Source organism: Cnephaeus nilssonii, assembly GCF_951640355.1.
Source record: "Cnephaeus nilssonii genome assembly, chromosome: 17".
NCBI lineage: Eukaryota > Metazoa > Chordata > Mammalia > Chiroptera > Vespertilionidae > Cnephaeus > Cnephaeus nilssonii.
This window is the reverse complement of record NC_137088.1, coordinates 40,528,481-40,549,167: the sequence shown is the minus strand read 5'-3', so window position 1 is coordinate 40,549,167 and position 20,687 is coordinate 40,528,481. Positions and strand designations below refer to the sequence as shown.

At 52.2% G+C, this 20,687-nt stretch overlaps 2 protein-coding genes and 1 pseudogene across 7 annotated transcripts; 1 reads left to right on the top strand and 2 right to left on the bottom strand.

Moving 5' to 3' along the window:
- Nucleotides 1-1,126: 1,126 nt before the first annotated feature.
- PPM1M (protein phosphatase, Mg2+/Mn2+ dependent 1M) lies at nucleotides 1,127-6,421 on the bottom strand. Of its 5 annotated transcripts, none has more exons than XM_079794511.1 (11): nucleotides 5,327-5,659; nucleotides 4,467-4,590; nucleotides 4,061-4,315; nucleotides 3,501-3,613; nucleotides 3,068-3,152; nucleotides 2,853-2,971; nucleotides 2,623-2,686; nucleotides 2,302-2,409; nucleotides 2,048-2,196; nucleotides 1,555-1,736; nucleotides 1,136-1,434 (listed from the first exon to the last, which is right to left on the bottom strand). In XM_079794511.1, the coding sequence occupies exons 1-10, from the start codon at nucleotides 5,557-5,559 to the stop codon at nucleotides 1,592-1,594; spliced, it is 1,395 nt and encodes a 464-aa protein (XP_079650637.1). In that variant the 5' UTR covers nucleotides 5,560-5,659; the 3' UTR covers nucleotides 1,136-1,434; nucleotides 1,555-1,591. The 5 variants fall into 5 exon arrangements, with proteins under 5 accessions (XP_079650640.1, XP_079650637.1, XP_079650638.1 ...); XM_079794512.1 differs by having other exon boundaries at nucleotides 1,136-1,430; XM_079794514.1 differs by having other exon boundaries at nucleotides 1,127-1,736; nucleotides 4,467-4,576; nucleotides 5,327-6,421.
- Nucleotides 6,422-7,817: 1,396 nt separating this feature from the next.
- On the bottom strand, nucleotides 7,818-8,342 carry LOC307113092 (ferritin light chain-like; annotated as a pseudogene). The gene has a single exon. The product of its transcript is annotated as a ferritin light chain-like (transcript).
- Nucleotides 8,343-11,387: 3,045 nt separating this feature from the next.
- LOC307113445 (uncharacterized protein CXorf38-like) lies at nucleotides 11,388-14,156 on the top strand (the record flags this gene model as incomplete). Its single annotated transcript, XM_079795066.1, is given in 3 exon segments — nucleotides 11,388-11,400; nucleotides 13,217-13,507; nucleotides 13,510-14,156. Coding segments are annotated over 3 exon segments (951 nt in total).
- Nucleotides 14,157-20,687: the final 6,531 nt, after the last annotated feature.

Sequence of the window (20,687 nt, the reverse complement as noted above, 5' to 3'; positions counted from 1 at the left end):
CAGGGAACATCCCAGCTTATGAGCAGTAGGCCATGCATAGGCTCTCCTGACAGATTGCTCAAGGAGGAAGAGACCTCACAACCCAGTGGGAGGGCTGCTGCAGCATTTGGCTCTGAGACATGAATACAGCTCTCAGTGTAGCTGTCCCTGCTGCAGTCACTCCTGTCAGCTTGCTTGTAGTTGACAGACCCACTGCACCCACTCCTTGGCTTCAGCCTTTGGTGTGAGGAGCAAGAGGATGAGTTGGCTCAGCTGTTGATATGGGCGAGAGGCAGACACAGGATGCTGCCCACACTTTTGAGGGTGGGAAACTATTGAGGAAAGGGGAAGTAAAACTCCTGCAGGTTATTTGGGCACACTCCTGCACTTGCCAGCTGCCTAACTAGAGTCCTGGAGAGGCTGCCCAGGGTGGCTGGGGCCAACCAGTTTGTCAGGACACATGTAGGTCCAGAAGTACTGGGCTATGGAAAATGACTGAAAAACGAGAATTTTTTGTAGTTTTTCCTATCTTCCCTAAAAAACGTTTAGGAAATGGAGTCTAAAATGAGTTAATGGGCCGGAAAGAGGGTCTGAGAGCCTCCTCAAGGAGTTAGTAAATACATGAATTTTACCATCAATTCCGGGGCCTCTATTGGTCCTTGTCCTTCCTAGCTGCTGTTTAGGTTGTGAGTTGCCTGATAAGAACTCATCTCAATTGTAAACTAAAATAGTGGATCAGGGTAGAGTCGAGTAAGGTTGAGATCATGAAGGTGATTGCCTTATAATTGAACAAATACACTGAGTGGCCAGATTATTACGATCTCTGAATGCATAATAATCTGGCCACTCAGTGTACTTTCCCAGCACCTGAGCCTTGGCAAGTGCTCTTATGGGAAGGGTAAGAAATTAAGCTGCTCATCAAAATGCAAGCCTTGGAATTTCCATTAAAAAACAAGTTAAAAGGGCAGCCCTTCTGGTACCTCAAGCCCAGAGCTCACAGTTGGTGGTGGAGACCTCCTTTCTGTTCCCTAGGTAACAGTCCTCTCACTGGGACTCACCCCAAGCTGGAAACTAGGGAGGCCATAGAAAAAAAGTGCTATATGCAAGCTTGCAAGGTAGAGCTAAGACTGATTCTTTGGAAGGTAAAAGCGAAGGTATACTGTAATGCCAAGCTGTACAGGAATTCACGATTCACAAGGGCTTTTCTGCACACAAACATTTAATCATGGGGAGGTAATGGGGAGCAATAAAGAAAGGCATTGTTGGGGCATCAGCCTGGGGTGGGGCTGGGGCCTGGAAGGAGCAATTGGGATGCAAGGCCAGAGGCAGGAGCAGTCATTGGAGGGAATTCCTCACTCAGCCAACTGGGACTCCTTGCCCCTCTTTGTTCTCCAACTGCCTGCCAAAGGGAGGACCTTGGGAGCAGGGTTCTCGGCACTCTTCAGTTCTGACTGCCTGGTATAAATAAATCTCTTGAAATGGGTTGGGGTGGGGGGCCAGAGCCCTGGGCTGTCTGGGGGCAGGCAGGCAGGCAGGTGTGCTGTTGACCACAGTGGAGGGATGCCCACACTGCACCTGGCCTAAATGGTTCAGGGATGTGGTGTCTGAATCCTCAGTGGCCACTGCTCCCTTGGCTCTGGCTGTACAAGGGAATCACGAACACAGAGACGTCATCGTAGGACACCTGCCCTTCCCCTGTGGGACTGCCATCCTTCCCCTGTGTGCTGCGTATCAGCATTTGGGCCAGCTCCGAGAACCTGTGGGGATCATCCTGCAGATGTACTCCAGGGTCGAGCAAAGAGGCAAAGCCCGCCCTCAGGGAGAACTCACTGCACTGGGCTAGACACTTGGAGACCAAGCAATGCAGTCCAACTGTGGGGCCAGGCAAGCTGCAAACCTGCGAGGGCCAGATTGAACCCACAGACATCCCCACCCCTTGGAATCTTGAGACCACACCAATCCTGACCACCTGCTATGAGCCAGGCTTGCCAGTGCTGTCTTCCCAGCTGTAACTACTTGGTGTTGCTGCTGCACCCCTGCCCAGGCAGGTCCCCAGCAGTTACAGTACCTGTGTGGGTCCTCTCGATTGCCAGGGAGGAAGCTCCGCACTAGCCGTGCCACCTGCTCATTGGACAGGACATCCCAGAGCCCATCAGTTGCCATGACAACCACATCCTCCTCCTGCAGCTCCAACTGGTCCAAATCCAGCACTGTCACCTGCAAGTTAAGCCTGAGGATCCCTCAACTTTCCCTTCCTGACTTCCACCAGCCTCATTTTCTGGGTAGAAGGAAGGAAGCTGGGGTGGACTGTTGCCCTCTCACCTGTGGGACAGAGAGCAAGAAGGGCTTGAGTTGAATGTTTGTGTCCAGGACTCTGAGCTGATGGTCTCCCAGGCCCCGGGAGACGGCCAGTGTTCCCAGTAACCGAGCCTGGGGACAAGGGAGATGTGAGGTGACAGCAAATAGCCCCAGCAAAAGCACAGTAAAGCATAGAGGTGGACTGTGGCCCTCAGGCACCCTGGGCTGAGGGAGAAACACCCTGTGGCCTTGGAGCAGACCCCAAGACACCAGCCACAAGCACAAAGGAACTCCTGCCTCTGCAGTGAGCAATTGAGGGATTCTTGGAGGGGGCTGTTCACTGACCTGTCTACCCTGTCCGTGGATCAGTGGGTACTTGAGATCCGACTTCTCCACGCACTTGTAGCTCCTATCAGGAGCAGACCCAGTATCAACCCAGGCCCTCCTTCCCACCTCCTCTCCCCTCAGCATAGGGCCCACCCTGCCCATGTGGATGGGGGTTGCCCCAGGCTACAGAGCTGGGCTTGGACCCCATCATTCTCCCCACTATGTCTCCCCACCCCCATCCTGCTCACCAGCCACTCATGTAGTGATCCCTGAACAAAACTTTCTGCCCCAAGTCATCCCCCTTCAGACGCCGAGGGAACTCCAGTCGGGTGAACTCATCAGCCAGAAGCTCAGGGTAGACAAAGGCCTGGGGTAGGGAGGCCATGCTCCGATTAGGCTCTCGTTGGTGGCCCTGCACCCAGGAGTTGGAGCTCCACAGCCTCCCTCTGCCAAGGGTACCTACCAATTGCTGGATCCGTTGTCGCTCAGTCTCCGGGGTGAACTCAAAGCTCAGAGGCCGTACCTCATCTCTTCGCACCAAGATGGCTCTGGATGGGATTGGGGAGGAGAGGGAGAAGCCTCCAATCTCACCCATGGCCTCCTTCCTGCTGGCACCTCCTCCAACCACCAGGGGCCTGCTCTGCCCATGCCCCCCTGTTCAAAGTCCTCCATAACTGCCTGCAGGGTAAAGGCCCAGCCCCTTCGCCCTGTGCGCACTCTGGCATCCGCTGTCCACTCATACTCCATATAGGCCAGGTGTACAAATAGCTCAGCTAGTCAAGCCTCCCCATTTCCTTCCCTCCACTTCCAGCCCCCTTTCATTGTCCTCACTGCCTCTGCTGCCTGCCTGCCACCTGCCCCACTCGCCACCTGCCCCACTCTGCGAGCTCACTCACCTGCTATCTCCGGCATTGGCCACATACAGCTTCCCCTTCAGCGACACAGCCACCAGGGCTGTGCAGCCACCCACTTGGCCTGAGGCCTCCAGCTCCCGCCCGATCACCTCATCCTGGGGCAAACAGAGGCCACTTTAGCTTGTACTGCCACCATATCACTCTGTCCCCAATGCTCATCCTGCAGTTCACTTCCCCACCAACCAGCCTGGCAGTCCTAGTCCAAAGTCTAGCTATGACTCCAGGACCCCGTGATCAGATCTGGATGTATTGCTGGGAGGGAGGGAAGTCCTACTCAAAAGAGTGAGGAAGGGAAACCAGCTCTGGCACCAAGGACCGACGGTGTGCAACGAGATGATGCAGGTAAGAGCACAGAGCACAGAGTAGGCACTGGATAAATGGGAGGGGTTATGATGATAATGATGGCTGTTAGTAAGGAACAAACCACCCAACCTTGTCTTCCCAATTCAAACATCGAGGGTGACTACCACACCCAAAGTCTCTCAGGTCCCTGGGGACAAAACTGTCACTCCTTCTCCAGTCAAAAACCACACTTAACTTACACATTCCTGGAAGGCGCTCTCCAGAGCCCCGATCACCAAGTCTTCTGTCCTAATGCCCTTTTCCTCAACAAACTGGGGATCACTGGGGCAGACACAACGGCCACTGAGGTGCATGGGGGGCTGAGTGGCCACCATGCCCTCTCCTATGGCCTCCAGCTGCCGGCGCAGGCAGGCGTGCAGGGTGTTGGCAGCCAGGATGGCTGCAGCTGGACCGCCGTGCCCATCAAACAGTGCCCAGTAATGACCGGTCAGGAACTGTCCAGGAAAGGACTGGCGTCAGGTTCTTCCTGGCTTCCCCAGTTGATCCCTGGCCCAGCATGGGGCACTAGGGCAAGAACTTCAGCCTGAAGTCCTAGCCCTAGTCCTGGCCCCAGCCTGTAAGAGGGGCTCAACCCGGTGTGCTCACCTCCTCTGGGCACAAGGTCAGCCACTCTTGGTCCTCTTCAGGCCCAAACTCACATCTCCGGATGCACAGCTTCCCACAGGCGGCCTGATCCTCATTGAACTCAGATTTCTCTGCATTGATGATCCTGAGGCCAGGAAGTGATCAGTGACCCTCCAGGGACACACCCATGTCCCTGTGGGCACAGAGACCAGAGCTGGTGCACAGGGAGGAGCCCTCCTTCTGGGCAATAGCCCCCACGCTGTCGCTTATGTCTGGACAAAGATGGTGTAAGTTTCTTCTTAACTGTTCAGTAACCTAAGGCAAAACGCAGGGCCCAGCCCCCCCTGAAGCCTGCCTGTGACCTGGCTGGGAGGTCAAGTGAGGCTGCTGGGGAAATCTGGGGTTCCCTTGCTATTTCCCGCCCCCCCCCCCCCCCCCCCCCCCGCAATCTAAGCGAGAATCCCTGTCCCACACAGCATAGGCCAGAACCCAGGGTGAGAGGGGTGTGCGTGTGTGTGTGTGTGTGTGTGTGTGTGTGTACCGGGGGAGGTATCTCCAAAGCTCAGAATGCGGGCACTCCACCCAGTCTCCCTGTCTCATGTTGGAAGCCCCAGGGGTGCAGGTTCTTCCCCACTTGCAACCTTCTCCTCTGAGGGAGGGCGGAGTCCCAAAGAAAAGGCAGAGGTGGAGCTCAGAGCCCGGAGATGAGGGCAAGAAGGAGTTCGCCACAGGCTGGGGAGGGGGTCACTCACGCAGTGTAGCCTGCTCCCTAGCTCCGCACAGGCCCCAGCTGGATCCGCAGGGGTCCGGGGTGAGGGGTCCCGGGACAGGGTCGCAGGAAGGGGAGGGTCGGGCGGGGTCGCAGGGGGTGGGACACTCACTCGGCGTAGCCTGCGTTCCAGGGCAGCGTGCGGCCGCGCGCGGGGCAGCGCACGGGCCGGGCCTCCGGGCGGCGCGGGGCGTCGGGGGTGCCGGGGCAGGAGCCCGAGCCGCGCAGGAAGCGGGGCCGTCGGTAGGGCACGGGGCTGGCGCGCGGCCGGGGCGAGCGCGGCGCGGGGAGCGGGCCGCCGGGCACCCCGGGCAGGAAGCGGCGGCGGAACCAGCCCGCGGACATGGCGCGGCAGGGGCTGCCCGCGGAGCGCGGGGCTGGCGGGAAGGCTGGGCGGACACCACCCGGCCCGGGGAGGAGGAAGCGGGCCGGCGGGCTGGGGCGGGGCGGGGAGGGCGGGCGGTGACTCCCCCAAACCCCAGCCTCGCAGCGGAGTCCGTGCGCCGCCTGCTGCCGTCGGGCTGGTCAAACCTCTTAACCTGAGAAGCAAACGCTGTTACCCACACCACCTTCCAGGCCGGGGGAGTGTGGCCCGGAGCGGGAGGTCGCGCCGCGTGTCCCACGGTAACCTGGACGGGCGGACTGTCCACCCACGCGTGTGGGGGTGGGGCACTCGCCGAGGAGAGGGCGTGCCCCTCCTCCCCACGCCAGGGGGCCTCGCGGGGGTCGGAGCAGCCCGGCGCCTCCCGCTGGCCCGGACCTTGCGCAAGGGGAGGAGGGGACAGGATGTCCTGAGGCGCTGGACTGAGCACAGCGCTCCCCTCCGGTGGCCTCTCTTCCTCGCGGCTCCCTCCACCCCAGGATGGACACCGCTCCCACCCTCGGGCCGTCTCCCCAAGGGCTGCCCCTCCAGTATCTCCTCTCTGGACAGAGAGCAGATCCTCCGTAGAGTGTGGGTGACTGATGGACAGTAGGAATCCCTGGTGTCCCAAAGGCTCCATCTGGTCAGGTCAGCGTTCATACCTGGACTCAACAAAGCGAGGGCTTTCGTCTGGGCTGGAGGCAGATGTTGCAGGCCCTGAGCCCCTGGCTGGTCCCCCTTCACATCTGAATGCTAACGGAGTGCTTTGTCCACCCTCTGTCACTGACGCCCAACTCCCCCGCAGGCCTGTTATTTCCATCTCGTAAGGAGGGCTGCGCGGCCCGCACAGGGGAAGTGTCCTGCGCCCAGTGCTGTGCTGTTTCCATTATGACAATAGAGCTGACTCAAAACCCACCCCCCAGGGATTTCTCTTCCCCTTTCCTCCTCCCGGAAGGCAGGCTAGTCAAGTCAACGCCCCTGAGCCCCGGGCCCCCAGGGAGGGCTCTGCTCCTAAACCCATCAGATGCTCACTACTTCCTCCAGGTGGGCCAGCCTGCCCCATTGTGAGTTCCCCCTACCCAAAAAGGAAGGTTCTTGGGGCTGGAAGCTGTGCCCAACACTCCCTCAGATGATTCAGTTCCAGAGAGCCTGCGGGCTAGTTTACTGAGCCCACTGTGTGTGCCAGGCGCTGGGTGCGGGAGCACAGCACCGATGGACACTGATGGATATGAGCTCCCCAGCAGTGATGGTGGAAGTCCTGGTGGATGCGGCTTGATCCAGCTGGCAAGGGGGTGGAGGCAAAGCCAGAGAAAGCGACCCAAAGGACATCTGAGCCCTAACTTGTCCTTAGACAGTATTGGACCAGGCACCCAGAGTAGGGCAGACTTAATTCAGTGTGTGGGTTACCTCATCCCCACCAGCCCATGGCTAAGACGCAGTGATGGCGAACCTATGACACGCGTGTCAGCACTGACACGCGTAGCCATTTCTGATGACACGCGGCCGCTGAGGCGGCTGCATGCTGAGGATGAAACATTTGCTGCTCTTGAGGATGAAACATTTGCTGCTCTTGAGGATGAAACATTTGCGAAATAACGTTTTTTCCTCAAACTGACACACTACCCGAGTTATGCTCAGTTTTTTGGCGAAGTTTGACACACCAAGCTCAAAAGGTTGCCCATCCCTGGCTAAGAGGCTTGTAAAGTCTAGAATTCAAGGAAGTAACAAAAACACACTGTCATGGCCTCTCCTTGGTGGGACGAAGGTGCTGTTCTTTAAGGTGTATTCAGAGAAGCTTCTGACAGCCCGATGTCATGTTGCCCAGCTTAGCCATTTTAAGTTTTCGAAGCCATGGAGCCCTATGGCAATCCCACACTCCCTGTTCCCAGGTGTCCTGAGTATTCCTTCAGTGCCGCCCAGGATCCTCTGGATTCTTAGGCTCCTCCGAGCCTCTTGCCTGGATCCCAAGCTTGACTCCTTTGGTTTACTCCCTCATTTTGATGAAGCACATCCTTTAACAACTTTCTAACAACTTGCAAGTCTGAAAAAGTTTGTATCCTACTTTTGCTTTTTTTTTTTGGCTGCAAAAAGCTTTATTGTTTCATTTGGTCCGATGCAGGGGAGAGGGCTCCAGGGTGGTTAAAAGAATGGCTAGTAGTTTCGGGAAGAGGCTCAGGTAAAAGCCAGACACCAGGAGGATGTGGGGGGGGGGGGGGGGGGGGGCTCTGGGCTCCAAAGGCTCCTAGTCGTGCTTAAGGGTGAGCCTTGGAAGAGATACTCGCCCAGCCCAGCCTGGGGGCCGGCAGCCTGCGGAGGTGAGTCAGGTGGTTGCCCATCTTCTTGATGAGTTTCACCTCCTCACCCAGGAAGTGGTTCTCCAGGAAGTTGCAGGCATGAGGGTCTGCGCGGGTAGAAGCCAGGGCCTGCAGCTCCAAAAGGGCCTGGTTCAGGCTCTTCTCCAAGGCCAGGGCGGCTTCCGTGGCGTCCTGAGTTTTGCCCACTCATCCTGGGAAGGTTTCTACACATCCTGGAAGAGAATGCGGCCGCCTCGCTTGTTTTGCAACTTTAAGAGATGCTCCGTGCCCTCGTGCTTCTTCTCCGCCAACTCGCGGAAGAAGTGGCCCACGCCCTCCAGAGCCACATCGTCGCGGTCGAAACAGTAGCCCAGAGAGAGGTAGGGGTGGGAGGCCCGCAGGTGCAGGTTGGCCAGGCGATTGACGGCAGCCTCCACCTCGGTGGAGTAATTCTGATGAATTTGGGAGCTCATGGTTGTTCAGCAATGAGGAGTTAAGGCAGAAAAAACCCCCACAAAAAACAGTGTGTTGGCTGGTCCCGGAGGTGGTTCTGAAGGCGGTGACTGGATGAGACGCAGGAGAGAGGCCGGAGGCTGAAAGAAGGGGTGTCCCTGGGTCTGTTCCATCCAAACACTGTTGAAGCAGGAGACAGATCCGGGACCTGCGAGTGCGCTGCCCTACTTTTGCTTTTGATCAATATTTTGGCTCAGAATGCTGACTGCTCCGTTGATTGTCTTTTGCCTGTGGCTGCTGCTGAAATCCAGTGTCGTCTTATTCCCAGACCTTTGGATTGGCTTGTCTTTGCCTTTTTCTCTCTCCACAAACTTTCTGGTTCTTCTGACTCTGGTGTCTGAAATTGTGGGGGAGGGGCTCCATTCCTGGGCTGACCCTCCCTGGAGGCCATGCAACACCTCACTCCCCAGTGACACCCTTCTCTGGACAACCTTTTCCAATTGCTTGAATGAGCTCAAGCGCGCCCTCTCCTGGCAGGAGGCCTTTCCTCAACTAACTCAGCATGTGAGGGATGGAAGGTACTAATGGAGAGGATCAAGCTTGGAAAAGGAGAAAAATGTTCATGCTACATTTTTTTTTCACTCACAATGAAAATAGCTTTTATTGAGTCCTATATCTGTCCTTCACAAAATGTAATTTTGAAAATTTAATACTTTTACATGCCTCAAAATTAAAAAACGGTATAATAGTGTATTTAGCAACAACTTTCCCTCACAACCCCATCCCCTGGCTACCCAGTTTCCCTCCCTGGAGACATCCAATATTATTACCTTCTTGTGGATCCTTCCAGAAATGTCAGGGGTATTCTGTGAAAATTCAAACAAAAAATTACACTATATATAAGACAAGAAATAACAAGTTCTGGTGAGGATGTGGAGAAATGGAAACCATTGTCCACTGTTGGTGGGAATGTAAATTGGTGAAGCCACTGTGAAAAACAGGATGGAGGGTCCTCAAAATATTAAGAGGATTAGAGAGATGGGAAAAAGTGGTTGGATTTGGGAGGGCTGGAGAAGGGACTTGACTGAAGCCACATAGTGACTACTCAAATTTATATGAATTAAAATGACACAAAATTAACATTCCACTTTCTCAGTGGCATCAGCCACTTTATGAGTGCTTAATAGACACACATGGCTACCTTATTGAACAGGCAGATCAGAGAATATTTCCACTGTCTCAGAGCATGCTGTTGGACAGCACTCCCTCAGAAACCAGGTCTCCTGAAGTTCCTTGCCTGATGCACAGCAGATTCCCTACTCAGTTTGGAGTCTTCGAGTGTTTGGGGGCTGATGTCAGCAACTCTAGGTTATGCTCGACCTGGCAGTGCTCCCCAACCTTTAGAAAAGGGTGGCGTCCAGAGCAGTGCAATTATCCCTGCCCCTTACTGCAATACAAGGTAGTGAGTGAGAGGTAGGAAGCCACCATCACTAATGTGTCCTTGTGAATTTGACCACAGGGCCACCGGGGCTGCGTGGAGACTCAGAGGGGCCACGTATGAAGCCTTCTTGACCTATGACTTCATGAAGCAATCAGGGATTTGCCCAGCTTCTGAAAATATTGGCACACAGCATGCACATTTCACGACTGGAATCGACAATTTCGGAATCAGATGTCAGAAGAAGAATAAAGTTACTTTTGGTGAGTACATACCATCTGTAACAAAACAAAATGGGGATTGTAGCAACTACAGCTCAATCTTCCATCTCAGAAGTTTATTAACTCAAATCCCACGAGAATCAGTAGCAGGATCTGAGAGTGTAATAAAGTGGGCACATTCAGTATGCTGCATGTTTCACACTTATTTGATCACTGGACATTTTTCCGTTTTTTTAATCTATGAAATATCTTGTAAAATTAGTTTTCTAAGAAACACAGTTTGGGAAATACCATGCTGGTCCAGACTCGTCATTTTACAGGTTATGAGAAAAGAGTTCCAAAGAGGGCAGCATGACTTTCTCAGGGTCTTGTAGGAGGGTGGTTAGGCTGGGATTCAAATTTGTTGGAGGCCAGTGCTTGGGCCCCTGCATCATTCACTTATTGGAGAGTTGGAAGTATCGTGCGCGTCAGCCTTTCACAAGAGACCTGGGTGAATGCTGTCCCTTCCAGGCAAACTATCCTATATAATGAAAGCCTAATATGCTAAGTGTTTGACTGTTGGACCAGTTGGTATGGTGTGCACTGACCAATAGGGGCAGACGTTCCGACTGGTAGGTTAGCTTGCTGCTTGGGTCCGGTTAATCGGGACTGGGCGAGATGGGCCGGACACGCCCTGGAGTCTTCCCGTGGTTCCTCCCTGGCCCCAATTGTGCACCAGTGGGGTCCCTCAGCCTGGCCTGTGCCCTCTTGCAATCTGGGACCCCTTGGGGGATGTTGGAGAGCCGGTTTCAGCCCAATCCCTGCAGGCCAGGCCCAGGGACCCCATTGGTGCATGAATCCATGCACCGGGCCTCTAGTCTATATATATAAAAGGCTAATATGCAAACTGTCCCCTCAGGAGTTCGACCAGGAGACTGGAAGCTCGATCGCTCGCTATGACATGTGCTGACCACCATGGGGCAGCACGGAACAAAGGAAGTCCCTGGCCGGCAGCCGGAAGGCCCCGATTGGCTCTGATCACCAGTCAGGCCTAGGGACCCTACCATGCACGAATTTCGTGCACTAAGCCTCTAATTGTAAGATAATAATAAAAGGCTGGGGGATGGAATGGCGAGCAGCTACACAGTAATTTATTATGTAACAAAAGAAAACTAATAGAAATAGCACAGAGGCCAATATGGCAGGCGTGGGGAGAGTTTGAGAAGATAAAATCTGAGAGCTAGCCCGAAGCCAGAAAATGCAAGGCTTTCTGGGCTTTGGTCGTGCCATTGAATTTCCAGTGAATGGGATGGGACACTGCTGGAAGGTTTGAGCAGAGGAAACGTGGCCTTGACCTGCTCCTGAGAGCTCAGTTCTGTCTGATGAACTGATAGCCAGAGAAAGCAACTTCACTGATAGGACCCCCAATGACTTCCAGTGGTACTAACAAATCCTTTCTTTTTTTTTTTAAATTGATGGTGGTTGTTGTTCTAATTCTTTAGTAGTTTCATTTTTTGTTGTTGAATTTATTGGGGTGACATTGGTTAATAAAATTATATAGCTTTCAAGTGTACAATTCCATAATACATCATCTGTATATTGTGTATTCCCCATCCCAAGTGAAGTCTCCGTCCATCACCATTTATCACCCCTTTATCCTCTTCTACCTCCCCCACTTCCTCTCTGGCAATCACTACTGTTGTCTGTGTCTAAGAGGTTTGTGCGTGGTTTGTGTTTTTTTTTTTGTTGTTGTTCAATCCCTTCACCAAGCCCACCGACTCCCCCCTCTCTTATGACAGCTATCAGTCTGCTCTCTGTATCTATGAATCTGTTTCTATTTTGTTTGTTTATTTTGTTCATTAGATTCCACATATAAGTGAAATCATGTGGTATTTGTCTTTCTCTGATTGGCTTATTTCACTTAGTATAATACTCTCCAGGTCCATCAGTGCTATCGCAAAAGGTGAGATTTCCTGTCTTTCTTCGGCCAAGTAGTATTCCATTGTGTAAATGTACTACAGCTTTTTTATCCACTCATCTACTGATGAGCACTTAGGCTGCTTCCAAATCTTGGCTATTGTAAATAAAGCTGCAATGAAAAGAGGGGTGCATATATCCTTTTGAATTAGTGTTTCAGGTTTCCTCAGATAAATTCCCAGAAGCGGAAAATCCTGGGTCATAATACAATTCCGTTTTTAATTTTGTGAGGAAGTTCCATACTGTTTTCCACAGTGGCTGCACCAAACTGCATTCCCACCAATAGTGCATGAGGGTTCCCTTTTCTATACATCCTCACCAACACTTACTGTTTGTTGATTTATTGATGATAGTCATTCTGACAGGTGTGAGGTGGTATCTCACTGTGGTTTTAAATTGCATTTCTCTGATGATTAGTGACTGTTGAGCATCTTTTCATATGTCTATTGGCCATCTGTATGTCCTCTTTGGAGAAGTGTCTATTCAAGTCCTTTGCTCATTTTTTAGTTGTTTTTTTTAAATTTAAATTTCTTTATTGATCAAGGTGTCACATATTTGTCCTCATCCCCCCCATTCCCATCCCCCACCCCTCCCCACGGATGCCCCCACCCCCCTGTTGTCCTTAACCATTGGTTAGGCTCGTATGCATGCACACAAGTCCTTTGGTTGATCTCTCCCCCCTACCCCCACCCTCCCCTACCCTCCCTCTGAGGCCCGACAGTCCGATCGATGCCTCCTTGTTTCTGGGTCTATTCTTGTTCATCAGTCTATGTTGTTCATCATTTCCCCTAGATGAGTGAGATCATGTGTTACTAGAAATCCTATCTAATAATAGCGTAACATGTAAATTACCATCACTCCGCTACGCCCATGATTGGGCGGCGGGAGGCTGGGGGGCGGGACTCTGGGTGGCCTATCCCGGCCATTGAGAGGCACGGGATCCGCTGCCACTGAGGGGGGCTACCCTAATGTTGAGAGGCGCAGGGGACGGGGCTCCCACCCCCTGTGCCTCTCAACGGCCAGATCCGCGGCCGCTGAGGGGGCTGCCGCGGACACCTGGCTACCCTGGCTACCCTGGCTACCCTGCTGTTGAGAGGCGCAGCTGGGTGTCCGCGGCAGGCCCCTCAGCAGCCGCGGATCTGGCCGTTGAGAGGCACAGGGGGTGGGAGCCCCGCCCCCTGTGCCTCTCAACAGCAGGGTAGCCCCCCTTAGAGGCCACGGACCATCAAAAGTGGTGGAGCTGGGGCCGCCCGCCCCGCCCCCGTTGCCTCCGCGGCAGGAGTGGGAGATGGTGCTGTCGGAGTTGGCAGTGTGAAGGCGGGCCACTGCCTGCTGCTGCTGCGCCGCTGCCTGCAGGGCTTCGTGGGCCAGGAGATGCTGGCCTTCCACCGCGGCCTGCTCGCCTGCGCCCCCGGCCTGGGCCCAGGCACCACCTGCTGTGGTGGCTCCAGGTGCAGCCCGCGCAGCCTCCAGTTCCAGCCTCAGTGCCAGGTGTGCGCGGAGTGGAAACGGGGGATCCTGAAACATCGCACCAACAGAAACGGAGACGTCCACTGGGGCAACTGCCGGCGGGCCGCTGGCCCGCGGACGCCTGGGAGGTGGCCAAGGCCTTCATGCCCCGCGGACTGGTGGACAAAGCAGGACCCGAGGAATGTGATGCAGTGGCTCTTTTAAACCTCATCAACGCCTGCGATCACTTCCTGGTTGATCGAAAGAAAGTCCCAGAGGTGATTGAGGGTCGTAACGGTATCATGCACTCTTCAGAGAGGAAGGTATCTTCTATGTGGCTTCGAGATTTCCAGATAAAGATCCAACATTTTCTGAATGAATTCCGTAATATCCCAGAGATTGTGGAGGCGTACTCCAGAATAGAAGAGCTGTTGACATCGGACTGGGCCGTCCTCATCCCCGAGGAAGATCATCGAGATGGGTGTGACTATGAAACAGGCATTTACCTGAGTGAGAGCCACATCCATGAAATCGAAATGGAATTTCTAAAGGAAAAACTTCAAGAGATTTATCTTCAAGCGAAAGAACAAGAGGCGTTGCCAGAAGAGATCCTAACTCTGCTGGAAGCGGTGAGAGAATTTCTAAGAAACAATGAGGATCTTAGGAACGGTCCTTCAGAGGATCTGCAGAAGCTGGGCAGCCTGTGTCTACAGCATCAAAAACTGGATTCAAAGGAGCCTGGGGTCCAGGCAGCCGCAGGGGAGGCCTGAGATTCACAGATTCATTCATACCTCCTCTATTCCTCTTACCCAAGATGTCTTCCACCTCTGACTGTGTCCTGTGTGTTTCCTGAACTATGGCGCCGCTGTCCCATTCCAGCTGTGGTGCTTAGCTGGCCATGTTGCCTCTGAACCTTCAGGGATAGAATTGACACGGTCCCCACTGCCCAGGGCCTAGCCGCCTGGAGGAGTGGCCCAAGTGAAGCTGAGCTCTTGCTTCCTCGGCTGCCCATCAAGGATGTGATCTGGCCCTGGCCAGTGTGGCTCAGTGGATAGAGCGTCAGCCTGCAGACCAACGGTCCCGGATTCAATTCTGGTCAAGGGCATGTACCTTGATTGCAGGCTCCTCCCCGGCTCGGGCCCTGGTCAGGACTCGAGCAGAAGGCAACCAATCAATGTGTCTCTCTCACCTCGACGTTGCTCTCTGTCTCTCCCTTTCCCTTCCACTCTCCCTAAAACAAAAATCAATGGAAAAATAACCTTGGGTGAGGATTAACAAAAATTTTTTTTTAAAAAAGGAAAAAATTTAAAAATGGATGTGATCTGTAGAGAAGGGGCAAGGATGGGGGCGGGTGTTCAATGTAAATATTTTTACATTAAAAGACACTTAATGTAATTTTATAAAACCTAAAAAAAAAAAAAAAGTGGTGGAGCTGGGTGCCTGGTGCACCAGCGGACAGGCACCCAGCTCCCCCGTGATCAAAAGCGAAAGCGTGTAGGGGACCCTACACGTGCATGATTCAATCATGCACTGGGCCTCTAGTATACTTATAAGAACCGAATGTGAGACGAGCAATAATAGTTATGCTGACAGGCAAATGAATCAGTCTGTAGTAAGTTTCTTTCTGGACCAACAGTTCTTTTGAGACCCAATTTCAATGTCCACCAGTTCCTTATGTGTACATGTCGGCACTGACTTTTCAGTTCTGGATGGTGGACGAATGGTGGTAATGCAGGTCCGACTCCCTCTGGTTTGGTTTCGCCTGGATGCAGGGGCGCGGCTTCACCCGGACTCAGGGGCGCGCGGCCTCACCCGGACCTGGGACCCAGCATCACCCAGGCCCCGGGGCGCGTGGCCTCACCCGGACCCAGGTGTGCGCGGCCTCACCCGGTCCCGGGATCCAGATTCACCCGGACCCAAGGGTGCGTGGCCTCACCCGGACTCAGGGGCATGTGGCCTCTACCGGACCCAGGGGCATGGCCTCACCCAGACCCGGGACCCAGCCTCACCCGGATCCAGGGGCACACGGCCTCACCCGGACCCGGGATCCAGCTTCACCCGGACCCAGGGGCACGCGGCCTCGCCCGGACCCGGGACCCAGCCTCACCCGGATCCAGGGGTGCACGGCCTCACCTGGACCCGGGATCCAGCTACACCCGAACCCAGGGGCGCGTGGCCTCACCCGGACCCAGGGGCGTGTGGCCTCGCCTGGACCCAGGGGCGCGTGGCCTCACCCGGACCCAGGGGCGCGGCCTCACCCGGAACCGGGACCCAGCCTCACCCGGATCCAGGAGCGCACGGCCTCACCCGGACCCAGGATCCAGCTTCACCCGGACCCAGGGGCACGCGGCCTCTCCCGGACCTGGGGGCGCGCGGCCTCACCTGGACCCGGGTCCCAGCCTCACCCGGATCCAGGGGCGCACGGCCTCAACCGGACTCGGGATCCAGCTTCACCCGGACCCAGGGGCGCAGCCTCACCCGGACCCGGGACCCAGCCTCACCCAGATCCAGGGGCGCACGGCCTCACCCGGACCCGGGATCCAGCTACACCCGGATCCAGGGGCGCACGGCCTCACCCGGACCCGGGACCCAGCCTCACCCGGACCCAGGGGTGCGTGGCCTCTCCCGGACCCAGGGGCACGGCCCCACCCGGACCTGGGACCCAGCCTCACCTGGATCCAGGGGCACGCGGCCTCACCCGTTTTTAGTTGGATTGTTTGTTCTTTTGGTGTTAAGTTGTATAAGTTCTTTGTAAGTTTTGGATATTAACCCCTTACCTGATATATCATTGGCAAATATATTCTCCCATTCAATGGCTTGTCTTTTCATTTTGCTTATAGTTTTTGCTGTGCAAAAACTTTAGTTTGATGTAGTCCCATTTGTTTTGTTTTCTTTTGTTTCCCTTGCCCAAGGAGACATATCAGAAAAAATATTGCTACAAGAAATGTCTGAGATTTTATGCCTATGTTTTTTTCTAGGAGTTTTATAGTTTTGAGTCTAACATTTAAGTCTTTAATCCATTTAGAGTTTATTCTTGAATATGATGTAAGAAGGTGGTCTCATTTCATTTTTTTTGCATATATCTTACCCAATTTCCCCCAAACCATTTATTGTTAGACTGTCTTTACCCCACTGTATGTCCTTGCCTCCTTTTTCAAATATTAATTGAGCATAAGGCGTGGGTTTATTTCTGGGCTCTCTATTCTGTTGCATTGATCTATATGTCTGTTTTTATGCCAGTTCCATGCTGTTTTGATTGCTGTGGACTTGTAGTATAGTTTTGCAACAGGGGGAATTGTAATCCACCATTCTTTTGGTAAATGCTGACTAATATGTAGCTTGTAGATAAACAACATGCGTGAATTAGAATCCTAGGAACTAACTTCAGAAGATGCAGACTCTGATCTTCAGTCATCCCATTTCCAGCAGACTTACTGGCTTTCAATCATAGAACCAGGATGGCATAGAACGAGGATGTTGAAGACCAGGATGACACACACCGGACCGTTGCTTGGCCAGTTTCCAGACCCTTATCGGAACGGAGTGTGCTGGTCTGCATGCGGAGAACTTTTCAATTCCCTCCCCTTGACCTCTGGTTCTGCCTTCCCTTCCCCTCCTTACAGAAACCTCTGCTCACACTGAGGTAGGGGGTTTCAGTTATAGTTTGATATCAAGTAGTGTGATTCCTCCTAATTTGTTATTCTTTCTCAAGATTGCTGAGGCTATTTGGGGTCTTCTCTGGTTCCATAGACCTTTTTAGAATATTGGTTCTAGTTATGTGAAATACACCATTTTATCTTGATAGGAATTGTGTTGAATCCATTGATTTCTTGGGTACTATGGACATATCCATGATGTTCATTCTTCCTATCCATGAACACAGTATATGCTTCCACTTATTCTTCAATTTCTTCAATTCTTCAATTTCTTCTTCAGTGTCTTGTAATTTTCAGAGTACAGGTCTTTTACTTCCTTGGTTAAATTTATTCCTAGGTATTTTTATTTCTTTTTTATGCAATAGTAAGTGGGATTGTTTTCTTAGTTTCCCTTTCTAATAGTTCATTATTGGTGTATGAAAATGCAACTGCTTTCTGAATATTTATTTTGTACCCTGCTACTTTACGGAATTCATTTATCCTGGCAAACCCTTCATCATACAATATTCAGAAGAAGCCAGCAAAACACATGGCGAACATCTGGAGCGGCTGAAAGACAATGCATATCAAATGCAGTATTATAGATATACCAGCAACTGAGAAGAGCAAATCCATGAAGAGAGATCACATGCTGCCCTCTCTGTTCAGCTCCCACAACAACAGGAAGGAGGCTTCCGGTAGATGTGCTTCTCTAACAAACGTATCGGCGCTGCACAGACTCAGCCTCAGGAATCTCCAAGCCTGCCCCATGCTAACCTGGCGAATGATTAAGATATGATTAACCTTGATGATTTTCCATGACCAGGAATTGATTACTAATAGCGACTCAGGGGCAGCTTTTCTTGGCGGTTGAGTGCTTTGCCAGAAACTGCCTTCCAGAGGGAGCTGGAAGATTGGAAAAATGGCAAAGGAACCCCACCATAGGAAAAATAAACTATCGACCCACAAGATAATAACAGCAAGAGAGAGAGGCAGAGCCTTCCGCACACACACACCAAATCAGAAATACTTCCGGTATATTGAAACCCTCCTCCAGAATTTAGCGCCTTTTTGTAATAAGAATCTTTCCTTGCAGTCCTCAGCACTCTGTTGCCTTGGCAAAAACCCTGTCTCTTGACATTTAAGAGATTTCTGTCCCATTTTCAAAGAACAGTCCTGGTGAAGATGCCTTTAAAAATGTGTTTTGTATCTGCAATGCCTTTACTGTTAACCCCTCCCCTCGCCCCCACCCCCCACACCCCAGTCAGAATCTGTTCATATCCTCTACCTGACTTCTCCATAACGGGTGTCCCCCATTCCCACTTTCACTGGTGAACCACGTGCAGGCCATGCCGTGGGGCCCTGGTTGCAGGAGGGTGCGCCAGCAGGAGTCCACGGAGATGTGCATGTCGTTTGGTGCTTGGGGAGGATGCCTTGGAGTGTCCACGGCTGTGCTGGCAGCTTGTCTTTGGCCTGCTTCCTGAGAATGCTGAGCTCTCGAAGCAGGTTGAACTTCCCGAATTTGGTATTGGTGACTTTCTTGACTGGTTTCTGATGAATTTTATCCCAACTGTCAGTTTTGGGGTACTCCTATCTTCCATTTCCATTCTTGTCCATATTTGCTTTCTCCTGGCTTCCCACTCTCTCTCTTCAAGATCCATGGTCAAGCACAATTTACAATAGCTAAGATCTGGAAACAGCCTAGGTGCCCATCAGCTGATGACTGGATCAGAAAACTATGGTACATCTACACAATGGAATACTATGCTGCCATAAAAAAGAAGGAATTCTTACCATTTGCAGCAACCTGGATGGAATTGGAGAACATTATGCTGAGTGAAATAAGCCAGTCAATGAAAGAAAAATACCACATGATCTCACTCATTTATGGATAATAAAGAACATTATAAACTGTTGAACAAAAAGATAGATACAGAGGCAGTAAAGCATCAAACAGTCTGTCAAATTAGAGCAGGAAGGTAGGGGAGAGGTGGGGAAGATAAGAGATCTACCGAAGGACTTGTATGCATGCATATAAGCATAACCAATGGACGCAAAACTCTGGGGGGTGAGGGCAATGGTAAGATATGTACAGAATTATACCTCTCTCTCTCTCTCTCTCTCTCTCCATATATGGGAGTGGGGTGGGGGGGAGGGCAATGGTAAGCTATGTACACATATAATACCTTAATTAAAAAAAGAAAAAGATCCATGGTCACAGCCTGTCTGGTGTCGCTAAGTGGTCAGAGCATCAACCTACGCACCAAAGAGTCATAGGTTTGATTCCTGGTCAAGGGCAGTACTTGGGTTTCGGTTCACTCCCTGCCCCTGTCAGGGAGCATGAGGGAAGCAACCAATTGATACCTCTCTCTCTCTCTCTCTCTCTCTCTCTCTCTCTCTCTCTCTCTCTCTCTCTCTCTCCCCCCCACCTCCCTCCCTCCCTCCCTTTCTTTTCCTCCCTCCCCATCTCCCTTCCACTTCCACTCTCTCTGGAAAAGCAATGGAAGAAACATCCACTGCTGAGGATTAACAAAATAACAAACAAAAAAAGATCCATAGTCAGAGCCTAATGCTGTTGGAATAAACTCTAACTAGAAATTCTGTAAACTAGGAATACTCATGATTTGATCACAAAGGGTGATAGTGATGGTTTGGAAGATAACACATTTAAAGCATGTGCGTGTGGTTGGCACATGATAAGTACTGAACAAACTGTTAGTATTTTTAGTAGGAAAGCTGGTGGATGGGTGGGAAGGGGCAAGGATGAAATTCAGAGAGTATGGTGGTAGGAGAGGAGACTTAAGATGTGGAAACAGAATAGGAGAGTCCTGCTTACATGCAAAAGACACTGTGCAGTGGACCCTCCTTCATGAGCATCAGCTCAGCCCTGTGGTCACAGAAATACAGATTGTGGCACTTGGGAGTGTGATTAAAGCCCCTTAAAGGAGAGCATGCTGACTCTGAAAATCCCAGTGATGGACAGCTCACTTGAGTCCTGCTATGGCCTTCTCTGTTATCATGGTGACAATGTCTTCATTCAGTAACTGTATGGAGTGTGTGCTCTGTGCAAGGCACTGGATATACTGCAGAAAGCAAAGCCACGTCCCTGCCTCCTGCATCTTCACCGTCTGCAGGGAAGATAGATAGTAACTATGTAGACAAATCACTACCGTGGAAAATGTGGTATGGGTAACAGGAAAGCATCTCTTTCAGATAGGGAGATCAAAGAAGACTTCCCTGAACGGAGATTTGAGGCAAATGAGGATAAACAAAGCAAGCAACGAGTGGAAGTGAGGCAGAAGGAGGACCGAAGGTGGGGGAAATGATCCCAGTCCTTTACCACGTTTCGAGCTGCTGTATGCCAGCCCCTTTCTAGGTCATCTCCTCTGATCCTAGGACTCTGTGAGGAAGGAGCCACTTTTCCAGGCATTAACTGAGGTTCAGAGAGCTCAACTAAATCTCCTAAGGCTATTGGAGGGGTGAAAGAATTGAGAAAAAAAAGAAAAGAAAAAGAGAAATAACTCATGGGCACGGAAAACAGTGTGATGATTGCAGTAATTGGGGAGTGGAGGAAGAGGGTATCGAGGGGTAAATGGTGATGGGGGGGAAATAATAAGATAAAGAGCCAACAGTGATGGCTGCTGAGGTGGCCAAGGGGACACGGGC